The following is a 14,513-nucleotide window of genomic DNA, read 5'->3' on the forward strand; positions in this document are numbered from 1 at the left end:
GATGCAGGCTCGATCCCTGGCCTTGCTGAGTGGGTTAAGGATCTGGCGTTGCCGTGAGCTGTGGTGTAGGTTGCAGATGCGGCTCAGATCTCATGTTGCTGTGGCTGTGGTGTAGGCTGGCAGCTGCACCTCCAATTCAACCCTTAGCCTGGGAACCTCCATATGCCTTGGGTGCCGCCCTAAAAAGTAAAAAATAAAACTACATGATGGTGGTGGTTGCAGGACTTAGGAAATACTGAAAGTCATCGGCTTCCACAGCCAAGATGAGTGAACTTTATGCACGTAAATTGTACTTCAATGAGGCTGTTGAAAACTGCTTTCCCAGGAAGGCACATTTCTGCACTTGGTGAGAACCGACTGAGACGAGGGAAGAGATGCCACCACCTCTTTAATGGCTGTGAATCCACTAGACGGGTCCTGGAAGAAATGCCCTCAACTGATCCGTGGATCCATTATATTCCCATCATTCTGTGACACATTTTCCCTGAAAACAGGAGAACCTACTATGAATGGGCAGATATTTTTCGTTTCAGAAGCGCAAGGACCAAAGTCTGGAATCCTGAATGTGGGCCATGACTGTAAAGCAGGAGACAGCACCATTTCATAGAGACTGCAAGGTTTCCTGAAAATGGTGCACTTTCCTCCAACAAAAGCTCTTTTCCACGTGAGGGATGCAGCAGTCGTTCTAGATTTGTGCCGTGCTCAGCTACGGAGGTAGGGCTGGGACAGCATGCTCTCACCACCTCCTCAGAATGGAGCCTCTTTGGAGCTGGGAGCCACCAGCCCGGCTCTGGGGACGGTCCTGGGACCTCTGCCCAGATCCCGCCCGGCTCGGAAAGGGATTCTGCCTCCATCTGCAGCGGCTGGAAACTGCGTGCACCTCACGGATGTGCAGCCGCGACTGGAGAGCACCAGACCCCACCCTGCAGGCACGGGAGCAGCTGGGAACGCATTCTGCCCACGACAAGTCTGGACCACATGTGAACCCTAGTGACACTCACGGTGAAGAGCTGTCAAGCCCTGCACTGATCCCCACCTCGGACCCACTGTTAATGATTTCTTCCCAAGGCCCCTCTAAATCCTCAGACCACTTGGAGACCGTCTCAGGCAAGCAAGGTCTGCTGTCTGTATCTGTCAAGTCGCTTAACAGCTGGCTCAGGGCGTGTGCCTCAGGGCTGGGGCACTGCACTTCCCTTTCTTAAAAGGACTTTTTCAAAGAAAGCGTTACAAATCTACAACATAGGGAGTGCCCGTCATGACTCGGTAGGTTAAGAGTCCGACTAGTGTCCAGGAAGTTGAGGGTTCAACCCCTGGCCTCCCTCGGTGGGTTAAGGAGCTGGTGTGGCCAGGAGCTGCAGTGTAGGTTGCAGATGCAGCTCGGATCTGGTGTTGCTGTGGCTGCAGTATAGGCCGGCAGCTGCAGCTCTGATTCGACCCCTAGCCTGAGAACTTTTGCATGCTATGGGTGTGGCCCTAAAAAAAGAGAGAGAGAGAGAGAAAAGCAAACTCTACAACATACACTGCAATAGCATGCAAATATTAAATGATTTTGATTGCACGTTTTCCACTTGAGATCTTTGATTATGGCGAGAGAAATCTGGCAATGTTGTCTAAAGAGAAATGGACAGACCAGCTGAAACACACCTCTTCTCCCAAATGAAACAGAAATTGCCATTTATAGCAGCCCGTTGAAACCTTCCCATGTGGAAAGACATGCCGGAGAATCTTACATTATTCATTACTATGCCAAGGCATGTTTGAAAGAAACTTACGTGAGCTTCCATGTAACAGGAGACCTGCTGATTCATTACGGAAGAACCTGGATAAGCTCTGCCCATGAAACTGGACCTTGATGATTAGCCAAGCAGAGGCATAAATAATTGAGAACGTGCTCAGCCCAAGTGGAAGAAATAACCATGGGCCTATTATCAACATCTAGTCAAATTACGTCCTTCCACTATCACAGACTAAACTAACCACAGATATAACAGAGTCAGAATTCATCACTTTCCCACGGAGGTTTTAAAATGGCAGTGAAATAGGAACCCGACAACATGACAGCAGTGATACAGCCACTCGGGAGGGATTTAAATCCTGGAAGTTATGAAACGAAAGGAATTCACTCACTTCATTTAGAGGTCCCCCCCCCCCCCAATAAACCTATGTAGTCTGATGTAGCAGAACACGAAAGCTTTCTTTCCAAAGCTTAATGGAATGGTGCTGGAGGCAGAAGATCTTGAGAGACACAGTGGGAGGTGATGGTGGACAACCACCGCTTCCCAGTGCAGAAAACCCCATCCCATTCTCTCCGGCAGGCTCTTACAGGCCTCGGAGGTAGCAGAAGGATCCCCGGAGATCACGGTCGGGAACACATCTGGTCCCAGTCGCCAAGCACCGCCAAGTCGCCTGTTGGCCCACCGCACGTAGGAATGGGCAGACGTGACGGATGTGCCACCACGGAGAGTGAGGGGTGGGCAGCCAGCGACACTGACCTTTGGAAGAGCGGAAGTGTTTGCTGGGGGCGGTGAAGCCTCGGGTCCCGTGCACGTTGACGGCCGCCACGCGGAACTGGTACCACCTGCTGGGTCGTATGTCGGTCAGCTGGACCCGCTCATCCGTGGTCTGAGGGGCAAATCACACAGCACAGACGGCCCCGTTACCCGGACATCCTCACTGCGTCTGTTTCAGAGACCGCTAACTCCTCAGCCAGATGCCACACAGCCTTGCCCCGCTCCCCACCCCTGACTCCTGGAGGAGCCCATCCAGCTCTGTTAGGAGAGGGACCCAGGAATTCCTAGGGTAGGCTGCGGGGGCTTGATGCCATCTGAAGCTGCTTCATCCCCACAGAGTTAAAGCTCTCTGAAAGTCAAAATCGTATGCCGAATGCTTGGGCTGTTTTTAACTCTGGGGACTAAATACAGCAGTGGAGGGATTTCATCAATAAATTATACAGGAGTTCCCCTCCTGTCTCAGTGGTTAACGAATCCGACTAGGAATCATGAGGTCACGGGTTCGATCCCTGGTCTTGCTCAGTGGGTTAAGGATCCAGCGTTGCCATGAGCTGTGGTGTAGGTTGCAGACGCGGCTCGGATCCCTCCTTGCTGTGGCTCTGGTGCAGGCTGGCGGCTACAGCTCTGATTAGACCCCTAGCCTGGGAACCTCCATATGCCACGGGCGGCCCAAGAAATGGCAAAAAGACAAAATAAATAATAAATAAATAAATTATACATACGAATGAATAAATATATGAAGTAATCACGACCCTATAGGGAAAATGAAATCCTCTTGAGAGAAAGAAAATGCGTCCTACTTGCTGCCAGACGGAATTTTGGAAGGAGGTACGTAAACCCACACAGACAGGTATTGGGAGGAGCTTGCACCCCAAGACACTTTGGGCTTCTGAATTAACCCTGTCAGATCTGCGAGGATTCGTGTTCCTGAAGGGGGAGATGTGCTAACATATCTTTGCCCAGTAAAAGGTCTGAAGACGGAAACTGGACAGAGGGAGAGGTCCCCAGGTTTCGCTAACTGGAGGTCAGCATGCCAAGATCTCCAGCAATGTTCCCATCTTCCTGCAGCATCTCCATCAAGCTCAAGGCCACATGCCTGCTTCCAACAATGCCTGAAGGTAGACCTGAAGCCTTCGCCTTGACTCCGGGTCGAGCGCCTGCATTCGTGCTTCACCTGTGCCTCATGCTGAGCTCCACGTGGCCCCCAGTGGGTGGGACTGGGAAGCAGAAGTGAAGGAACCCCTCCCAAACCTCCGTTTATAATAATTATTGGAAAGGACTGCCAGAGGCCCTTGAACATTCAAAAGGAGCTAAATGTTTCCGAGATCAAAGGAAGAGCGTGAACCCTTAAGCGTGGCGTTCTACCTCTTTGGCAGGATTTGAGAAACATCTTCACCCACGTTTGTGTTTCTTTTTAGCCTCCAATGTAAGAAAGGAAAGTCAGCATGCTGTCCACAGCACTTAGCAAAGGAAGCATTGTGTGTGATGGCAACTGGTGAAGAGAGTCATGACAACAACAGTCCAAGGCTCTTCCTCGCTCCAAAAATCAAGATATGAAAGAGAAGATCTTATCATCAGTTATATTCATAAATCTTTGAATTTATGATTTGGAACTACTGGGAAATTCCATAATTTGGAAAACTTACAAATGATACTGCACCACTGTTTAAGGGAGCGTGCCGTGTAAATCAAGAATAATTTCAGGTGGTATTCTGAACAGCTTTATGCTTTCTCAAAGCAAAAGTTTTAGGGAGTTCCCGCTGTGGATCATTGGAAACAAATCTGACTAGTATCCATGAAGACGCAGGTTTTACCCCTGACTCTGCTCAGTGGGTTGAGGATCCAGCATTGCCGTGAGCTGTGGGGTAGGTCACAGATGCAGCTCACATCCCGCATTGCTATCGCTGTAGCATAGGCTGGCAGCTACAGCTCTGATTCAACCCCTAGCCTGGGAACCTCCATAAGCCATGAGTGCAGCCCTAAAAAGACAAAAAAAGCATTTTAACAAAATAGGTATGGGACATAATTTCAAAATTTACCTGACCAATTTTCTTTTCCTAATTTAAGATATTTCTTGGGAGTTCCCGTTGTAGCTCAGTGGGTTACAAACCCAACTAGTATCCATGAGGTTGCCGGTTCAATCCCTGGCCTTCCTCAGTGGGATAAAGATCCAGCGTTGCTGTGAGCTGTGGTATAGGTTGCAGATGGGGCTTGGATCCCACGTTGCTGTGGCTGTGGTATAGTCCTGCAGCTGCAGCTCCAGTTCAACCCCTAGCCTGGGAACTTCCATATACCACAGGCGTGACCCTAAAAAGCAAAGACAAAAAACAAAAACCAAACCAAACCTTCTCTTAACATCACATTACTCACTGATTTGGGCATTTTTAACATATTTTAGTGTTTATCCTCTTCGAGATGCTGCTGTTGAAAGGGGGACCAAATTCTTCTTCCCCAAACCCGAATATTGACAAGTATTTCCCGTTTACTGAATAAGTCATGGGCATCTTGTCCTTGGAGAAGGATGATCTGATCAAGCTACAGACAGAACTTTTCCCAGTGGACCTGCATGTGGAGATGGCATTTTCGTTGTTGAAAAGCATGAAGCACTTTGCTATCGAGAATTTATTCTCTGTCTCCATCCGTGCAGCTCTCTTACAGTTGGCAGTCCATTTAATAGCTCTTACAAAGAGAGAACATATTTTGCTGTTCTCATCCACAAGACAGAGAGGGAGATAAATGGGGGAGATAAATGGGGGAGGACCGCCATGCAGGTGGCCTCTTGGGCGGTGAGTTGACTCAGAAGAAGAAGAAAGTGCCGAGGGGAAAGTGATGAGCTGCTGGCTGCTCCCCCTTAATGTCATTTGATAGGAACCTTCCTACGAAGCTTCCTGAAGTCCCGTGTGGGACAAACACAAAAGTCACTCGAAAGATCAAATATCACATGAACCGGCCCTATGGGTGTCACATCTCCCTCACTCTAGCCGGTTCAGTTTTGCTCAAGGAAAGGTAGTTTTTGAAGGAAATAAATGGGAATGCTCAAGAGGCGATTCCCTTCCTTCCGCATGCGCTGTGAGAATTGAGCTGAGTTTGTAAGTGGGACCAGGTTATACCTACGGAGCCCCTCCGATCTTCCGTGGATCCATAGGAGGCATCCACGTTGGACGGAGGGATTTCGGTGGCCGGGCTGTTCTGACTGAGCACAGCATGTTCATTTTCTCCCTGTCCGTTGCGGGGGACATGGCCTCAGGGGAACACAAGCCTCCAAAGCACTAACCTGGGCTATGGTCTGCCAGGGCGTGGCGTCGTCTTCACTAGGGTGGATTCCGTAATTCCATCTCCTCTGTACCACGTAGATCACCGGCTCGATGGAAATATTGAATTTCGAGGACCACTTGACCTCCAGCTGTCCAGACTGCAGCTCTGTGAATCGTAGCTCCTTCCTGGGCTTCAGGGGGACGCCTGAAACAGAACCACGCCACTTTTAAGACAGGCTGCCCGTGACTCCGACCACGGAGGAGACAATCTGAGGAAGAGACAAATGGCATCTCATGACAACCGAGCCTCCCTCTATTTCATTTCTTACAGGCAGCTTCTCCAGACCAGGGGTGCCCACGTGAAATCCCTGACACTACGTTGTTTCACTCTCCCATTTTTTTTAAGAGGGTCTACATTGATTCCTGATGCTGAATAAAGTTTTGTCTCCCCAGTAACCTCAAGAGCAATTTGTTTGCACGCATTCTTCCAAATGAATGGCATTATTTACCAAACCGCATCCCTGGAGCCTCGCACGGAATTCATGAGAGGTGACAGGAAGAGTTCAAGTCTCTCCTCTCACTTAACATGGTCTCTCTGCTGATAAACTCTAGGGCCGTGAGAACACGGTTCCCAAGCCTGCTGTCCTTTTCAACGCAGGGAGTTTTCCTTGTAAGGAAAACATTACAAAGCCCAATCCTCTCATGTGGTCAATCTTACAAGAATGATTTCCAAAGCATGGGTCTTGTGGATTCCACAATTGATTGCTGAGGCGCTCCCCTATAGACGTACCGTATAAAATTGGAAAATGATGAATGTATACTGTTTGGTCTTGGCAGGAGTGAGCGCCTGGCTTCAAAAGTCCCTCACAGGTGTCTCATTTGAAAGCAGTTAATCATTTTGATTTCTTCTCCCCCTACAGGGCATTCAAGTTGCCTTGATGACTGAGAGATTCAAGAACCACCGTTCAAAATAGTAGCCATTATGGAAAGGGGATTTCAAAAGAAACACGGACTCCTAAGAGGTTATATCTAAAACTAACCAAATCAGGTAGAAGAGACGGCAACATGAGGGTCAAGCAGCATCAAAACCAAGAACCCCAGGTGCCACTACAATTATTCTCCACTGAGAAGGAACATTTGCTTCAAGCACTGACAACTCACTTGAAAACGTTAGTGCAGGATGCTGCTCCTCTTTTTGCATTTGTTATGTTTAAACAGAGGAAACTGGAAAATGGGCACATACAAAATATAAGTGAGATCTGATGCATGTCTGAGAGGCAGCTGAATTTCATTTGGGTCTTAATTCAGGCTAAATCTTGTCTTGGGAAATTTTAAAAGTTATTAAACACGGGGGTGAAGAGAGTTGGATAATTTTAAAATGGCACATGTGGCCGGGAAGTTTGAGGTTAGTAGATGCAAACTATGACGTTGAGAATGCATAAGCAATGAGCTCCTGCTGTCCAGCACAGGGAGCTCTATCCAGTCTCCTGGGATAGACCGTAATGGAGGATGATCTGAGAAAAAGAATGAATATATGTGAACAACTGGGTCATTAGGCTATACAGCAGAAATTGGCCCAACCCTGTAAATCAACTATAATGCAGATTTTTTTCATAAAAATTTAAAAAGTCAAAAAATTGGCATATGTATATCTGCTCAAAAGGTCATTAAGTTTTAAGAACGATCTCCTAGAGAATCGTGTTCACCACCCCTCCGGCACTCTCTCTATTTTGACTTAAAGATGGGCTCTATCTGGGTGCTGCTGCCCTTTCTCTCACCAGGTCTCATTGGCTCCTTCATGAAGTGGGTGAAGGGTTAAATACCTACATTTAAAACATTAGGGAACTGAGTCTGAGCAAGATTAAATCAATTGCCTGGAGCTATGACCTGATCTCAGGTTTCTCTCAATGTTCTGCCTCTTAATACATATGGAAGTAGGAAAAGCCACTTGGAAAAGCAGAGCAGACACGTGGCTTCCACAGCCCCGACCGCGGATTCTGAGGGCTCTGGCTTTCCTGGTTGGGGTGAGACTTCTCTGTCCGTCTTTGTCCTGCTGGGGCCCAACACAAGAGTTTTCAAGATTGTGTTATCTCACGTATATGCCTACGTGTAATCTTTTTTTTTTTTTTTTTGTCTTTTTAGGGCCGTTTTAAAGGAAGTTCCCAGACTAGGGGTCGAATTGGGCAGCAGTGGGCAGCCACAGCCACAGCCACGCAAGATCTGAGCCTCATCTGATCCACACCACAGCAACACCGGATCCTTAACCCACTGAACAAGGCCAGGGATCAAACCCGCGTCCTCATGGATATTAGTCAGGTTCGTTACTGCTGAGCGACCCACGATGGCAACTCCACCTACGTGTAATCTTACATGTAGGTAATCTTATGTGTAATAATCCTACGTGTCTGCTTTCATGACTGGAATATTTGTGCTAAGCAAGCGATGCTCAGATCTGCCCCCAACTCCGCCTGCGCCCCGGGCTGCAGGCTCCTCATCTGCCTGCACAAGACCTACCTTGAACATCTCCCCAGCTCCCCCTGCTCCCCCAGGATGTACCTTCATGACAACTCCAGGCTCTAGATAGCTCAGTCTTCTGAAAACCTGTTGTTCTATTCTCCCGCCTACCAACCTCCCACTGTTTTTCTGCAGAAGGCCCTTTCAGGAGCCCCCAGAGCTTCTGTCTCCATGGTGACCACCTGTTTTAGGTACTTTCTCCTCTGGTCTGGCCCCTCACCGTAGCGTTCCCACCCATCTCCACACATCCATCCCTGCGTGAATTCCCTCCTGGTCGTCTTATGTGACTGTTTTCTTCCGGGGGAGGAGGCAGGCTCTCCTTTCCCTTCCAGAATATTCAACGACAGCCTGCTTTCTGTAGAATGAAGGGGAAACGCCTCTGCATCTCACTCAAGGCATCCATGGTCACCAGCGCCTAACTTTCAGTTGATCCCTGGGCACCGTTTACATATTTGTCACAACCCCTGCCTTTGTGCAGCTTGGCCAAAAACACACTGCGGTGTACGCCCTACTGCCCCGGCCTGTCCGTGCTACCTTATTCGTTCTGGAAAGTCTTTCCTTCTACTTGCTGACTACAGACTGTAGAATACGTCCAGGCTAAGTCCACATGCCACCCTTTGGGGTCACTTTCCCTAAGCCTTCCAACTGGTAATGAAGGCTCCACTCTCTGCTCCATTCCTGCCGCCGTAGAGACGTGCACTTAGCTGTCTCTGACCACAGCAAGCTCACGTGACCGTGTCTGCTTCCCCCACTAAGCTCGAGCCCCAGAGGTCAGGGAACGTGCCTCCTTCAGTCCCCGCCTCACCATATCCCAGAAGAACGCATTCTGCACAAGTAGACGGTCCAGAGCTGGCCGCTGAAGGACAGCCTAAGCAGCTTTCCTATTTGTCTCTCAAGAATACACCTGGGGGAGTTCCCGTCGTGGCGCAGTGGTTAACGAATCTGACTAGGAACCATGAGGTTGCAGGTTCAGCCCCTGCCCTTGCTCAGTGGGTTAAGGATCCGGCGCTGCCTGAGCTGTGGTGTAGGTTGCAGACATGGCTCGGATTCTGCGTTGCTGTGGCTCTGGCGTAGGCCCTGGGCTGTAGCTCCGATTCGACCCCTAGCCTGGGAACCTCCATATGCCATGGGAGCAGCCCAAAGAAATAGCAAAAAGACAAAAAAAAAAAAAAAAAAAGAATACACCTGGGGACTTAACATGACACCAGAGTGTTCACATAAATCTTCCTTTTTTTTTTTGTCTTTTTGCCTTTTCTACAGACATTTCTGTGGCATATGGGGGTTCCCAGGCTAAGGGTCAAATCGGAGCTGTAGCCGCCGGCCTATACCAAAGCCACAGCAACGCAGGATCCGAGCTGTGTCTGCAACCTACAGCAAAGCTCACAGCAACATCGGACCCTTAACCCACTGAGCAAGGCCAGGGATCGAACCTGCCACCTCATGGTTCCTAGTCAGATTCGTTAACCACTGAGCCATGACGAGAACTCCCAGAATGTTCACGTAAATCTTTGTGACCATGGGAAGGCCCTCTCTGCTTGGGGGTCACATAGGGAAAAGAGAAGACTTATCACAGGTAGTCAGTGCCACCTGCTCTACAAGCATCCTTTCAAGGAACTCACAGTTCCCTTTGCCATGAAGGTCACACGACTCGAATATTCCTTACTTACTGTTTAAAAAGGACATGACTGGTTAGCGCCTTAACCTCACACAGCACTTTCTCTGAGACTTCCAAACCCATCTTTCTCCTTGGCTCTCCATGTATAAGCGCAGCTAGAGTAAATCTTCCAGCCGCTGAAGTAACCCGAACTCATCAGCCGCAAACCAAGCCTCCGAATCCCCTTGCTCCCAAGGCTCTCATCTTGAACAGCATTCAACCACCAAGAGCCTTCACCGAACATGATGAACATCAGGGCCATGTCAGCTCAAATTCCTTCATTTAAAAATCTCTTTAATTAGGATGTGCAATAATCTTGCACTTTACATGTTCAGAAACGGTCCATCTGCTTCGCATTAGGGTCAGCTGGCTCCCTTGATTGGGAGGAACTCCAGCGCTTGGCTGTAATTGTGTGCAGATGGGGCTCGGCCCTGGCCCCCCGGCCCCCACTGTGGCTCCTTCCACAGCCCTTGTGAGCTCAACCAGCATCCCAACTGCAGAGCCAGACAGGGAGGATGGTTCGCTCCTTGTGGTTTGTATTATGGAAATGACTAGAATTTTTCTCTTTTTTCAAATTATTTTTGAACAAATTGGTCATCTGAAATCTAAACCAGTCTGTTAAAAAATTCAAAAATGCTATCATATAACATCCCCTAACACATGACAATATAAGTGCATTTTTTTCCCTTAAAGTATAACAAGTGTTTTGGTGAAATCAAAGGAACAGAAACCCAATGCTTCAAAAAATGCTGCAACTATACTCACAGAAAAATCAGTAAAGACAATCAACAGTAGCAAATGACACAATTTTGACTCTTTGTGCAAAAATACTCGTCAAAGGTCTAAACGGTATGAAAATGCAGCAAGACGCGTTCCCGTGATTCAATAACTGACACTTTCTTCATTTATTTCATAAAGACAATGCACTCAAGGCATGTGCGTTTCTATCACATTAAGGCCTTTGGTCACTGTATTCAAAATGTGAAAATTAATTTGCAAGAAGCGGTCGGTCTCTAAAATCCTGAGAGTAATATATTTCAAATATTGAAATTCATGGAAATTGTAAATCAACTCCATCATTATATCTTGTTGAAAAGAAACTGACTGATACAGGATCCATTCCTGGCTCGTGCCTGGAAAGGAACCTCAGGGCTGTGTGTGGCCCCAAGCTAGCTGACTGGCCAGATACCTCTGAATCTTTATGTTTGGAAAACAGTGTTGGCTTTTCTCCTCCCCTCCCCAATCCAGCTGCAGCAGTGGGGAGTCAGAAGAGGCAGTAAAATAATCAAGCATCATCCCTAGAGAGGAGAGTCCACCTAAGCTGTCACCAGATCTAAAACAGGTGTGAATAAAGGGGCAACCAGTGTCCCGAGGAGCTGTGGCTGGCGTTTCACCCCCAGAAGACCAGCCTATGAACATCCCAGAACCCCGTGACAGTGTGCTGTTCAGAGGACTCACACCTTGGGCCTGGTTTACCCCCGTTAACATTTTCAGGAGCTCCCATTGTGGCTCAGTGGGTCACAAACACCACCAGGATCCATGAGGATGCGGGTTCGATCCCTGGCCTCAGTGGGTTGAGGATCCAACATGGCCATGAGCTGTGGTGGAGGTTGCAGGTGCAGCTCGGATCTGGCGTTGCTGTGGCCGTGGTGCGGGCCAGCAGCAGCAGCTCCAATTTGACCCCTCACCTGGGCACTTCCGTATGCTGTGGTGAGGCCCTAAAAAGAAGAAAAAATAAATAAAAACCATTTTCAAGTCTTCCAGGAGGCTGCTCGTAACATTCTTTATGTGAGGGGCGGAGGCAAAGCTCTCTGCTGTCTTCCTTTGTGTCCGACTGTAACACCAGCCTGTAAAGTTAACTTGGAAAGTGCACTTGTCACAGCAGAACCCAAGGGACATGCTCCAACATCATGGGACATTCTATCAATCATCTTTTCAAAACACACGCTTTTTAAAAAACTCAAGTCTGCAGCACATAAAGCTGTTGAAGCAACGGAATCCATACAGCCCTCACCACCCACCTTCCCTTCCACATGAACCAAACAAAATACTTCTGTGTTTCCATATAGTTAAATTAATTTTTCCATTAATCCAATAAGTGGCAAAAGGAAAAACAGGATAGGGGTTGGTATGTATCCATTTATGGCACAAGTTGGGAAAGCGATCGCTCCTCTTAAATGACTGTGGACATGGTTACCTTGAATAGGAACTACCGCCTGGGGAGGCTGGTGTCCTTTAATGCTGTACCCCAGGGCTCAGTATGGATCCTAAGCCATGTCAGGCACTCCTCGAAACTCCCAACACACAGTCAATAAATACTGATTGAAGTGAAATGTATCAGCTCTTGTAGATCCAGGTCACATCAGTGACTTTTAAACTCAAAACGGGGACGATTTTATGAAAATGCTCTTTGGGATTTCGTATGAGATGACAGGTCAATAGGAAAATAATCAATGAACCTGACTCGTATCCATGAGGCTGTGGCTTCGATTCCTGGCCTTGCTCAGTGGGTTAAGGATCCGATGTTGCTGTGAGCTGTGGTGTGGGTCGCAGATGCAACTCGGATCCCACGTTGCTGTGGCTGTGGTGTAGGCTGGTAGCTGCAGCTCTAATTTGATCCCTAGCCTGGGAACTCCCATATGCCATAGGTGTGGCCCTAAAAAAAAAAAAAAAACCTATCAACTTTGCGTTAAAAAACAAAAGAATCAATAAAATAGAAGCACAAGAGGAACTTATAGGTTTGTCCAATAGAATTTGGTTCTTCATAAGGTACAGTTTGTATTTAATTTAAACATTACAGTGTTAGGAGTCCCCATCATGGCTCAGTGGTTGATGAATCTGACTAGGAACCATGAGGTTGCGGGTTTGATCCCTGGCCTCACTCAGTGGGTTAAGGATCCGGGTGTTGCCATGAGCTGTGGCAAATGTGGCTCGGATCCTGCATTGCTGTGGCTCTGTCGTAGGCCGGTGGCTACAGCTCCGATTGGACCTCTAGCTTGGGAACCTCTATATGCTGCAGGTGTGGCCCTAGAAAAGACATAAATAAATGAACAAACAAACAAACATTACAGCTTTACAAATGAGTTGAAAATTAAGTTGAAAGAAAAAAAACCTCTATGTTATTAGTCAAAAACATTTGATCAACCAGTGATTTTATCTGATTTAAGCTATTGGATATAGACCTATAATAGAAGAATACACTGGTGCCCAAAGAGAGCTTGAAGTTTATGGTCCCATTATGGTCACTGGATAGAGTCAAAATAAAAATGACAGGAGAGCTGCCCAGGTGGGAACAGGTGTGAAAGTTCTGCTGCCAACCAGCAGGTTGAGACAGCCTGCAAGCCCAGCTTCAGCTCTTGTGAACTGAGAGCAAGACTCGTCCACCTCAACCAAGGACGGAGCTCCCTCTTCCTAAGCAAAGTGTCCACACAGATCTGGGACAAGCAGAGGGAGACAGGCAGGCTCACTTCACACGGGTTGTTTTGGGACAGAAAGAGCGCAGTTGAGAAGGACAGTGATAGCTGGGACTTGGAAAACATCAGATGGGTTTGCATGCATGCGGTCTGGCTGCACATGTCTCTCTCCTTGCAAAGCCAAGCACTGGGTCTCAATGGATCCTTCCCCACAGAGGCTGGAACCATTGGCACCAGAATCCTCTTTGGATTACTGTCAAATTGGGTCAAGTCCTCCCAGGGCATGGAGACTGGCCTTCCTTCAGAGAGCAAGTTAAAAGATTTATGTCTACATATATATATATATTTTTTTCTCCAAAATCACACGATGTCATCCTTAGCTCATTATAGAAAAGTCACTCTAAAGAGAGGCTGTTTATTCTATCCGTGGTTACATCTCCCTGGACTGCCTGTCCACAAACATTCAAGGCAAGAATTACTGGAGTCGAAAGGTGCCTTCAGCACTTTTGAAAAGAATCTGCTGTATTTAGTTAAGCCTAGGTTTAAACTGCAGGTATGCTTTAATCATTCATCCTGTATGCTGGCCCTTTGTAGAATATTTCCCTGATTCTCCGGGAACCAGCCATACTTGAAATTCACACTGACTCTTCACTGCTTTCACATGAAAAGCATATTCTAATTCATAGTGCCTCTTTGAAATGCCCTACTTTTAAAACAATAAAGGTTTTACAAATGGGTTTTCAACCATCATTCTAAAAGCATCCATTTTTATGGTAAACGCGCACACTTAAATAGCAAATGATCTGTAATAACAGAAAAGGTTTCCTGACAGTAGACATCTGAAAAATGAAAAGGTGTTAGATTTTGTAGAAGTGATTTTATGTAGTTGATGACAAAAGCGGTGGAAACAATAAAACTTTAAATCCACTCAAAAAATATCCATCTCTTAAGGAAGAGAAAGCAACAATTATTGTGAATCTGAGACAGGATTTGTGGCAGTTTGCAAGGATCTTAGGGGGAAAATGGAGAACTGGATGGATGGCACAGATTTCTGGTGAGAGTATTTCCAAGCAGGAAAGTGACCGCTGGGTGATGTGTGTTAGAAGCTTAAGAATGAAGGAACTTCTGGAGTTCCCCTCGTGGCGCAGTGGTTAACGAATCCGACTAG

At 47.5% G+C, this 14,513-nt stretch overlaps 1 protein-coding gene across 1 annotated transcript in view; it reads right to left on the reverse strand.

Moving 5' to 3' along the window:
- The window catches only part of LOC100154011 (anosmin-1), a 201,311-nt gene that overhangs the window by 51,973 nt on the left and 134,825 nt on the right, over nt 1–14,513 (reverse strand). The window contains exons 5-6 of the mRNA XM_085008999.1: nt 5,785–5,969; nt 2,493–2,622 (exon numbers count right to left, since the gene is read on the reverse strand). Coding sequence (XP_084865125.1) covers nt 2,493–2,622; nt 5,785–5,969 — 315 coding nt within the window. The remainder of the gene's footprint in view (nt 1–2,492; nt 2,623–5,784; nt 5,970–14,513) is intronic.

This window comes from Sus scrofa, chromosome Y (genome assembly GCF_054392235.1).
Source record: "Sus scrofa isolate SSC_HxYL_T2T_F1_AM1 chromosome Y, Sscrofa_HxYL_maternal_Yorkshire_Landrace_v2.0, whole genome shotgun sequence".
NCBI classification, from domain to species: Eukaryota; Metazoa; Chordata; class Mammalia; order Artiodactyla; family Suidae; genus Sus; species Sus scrofa.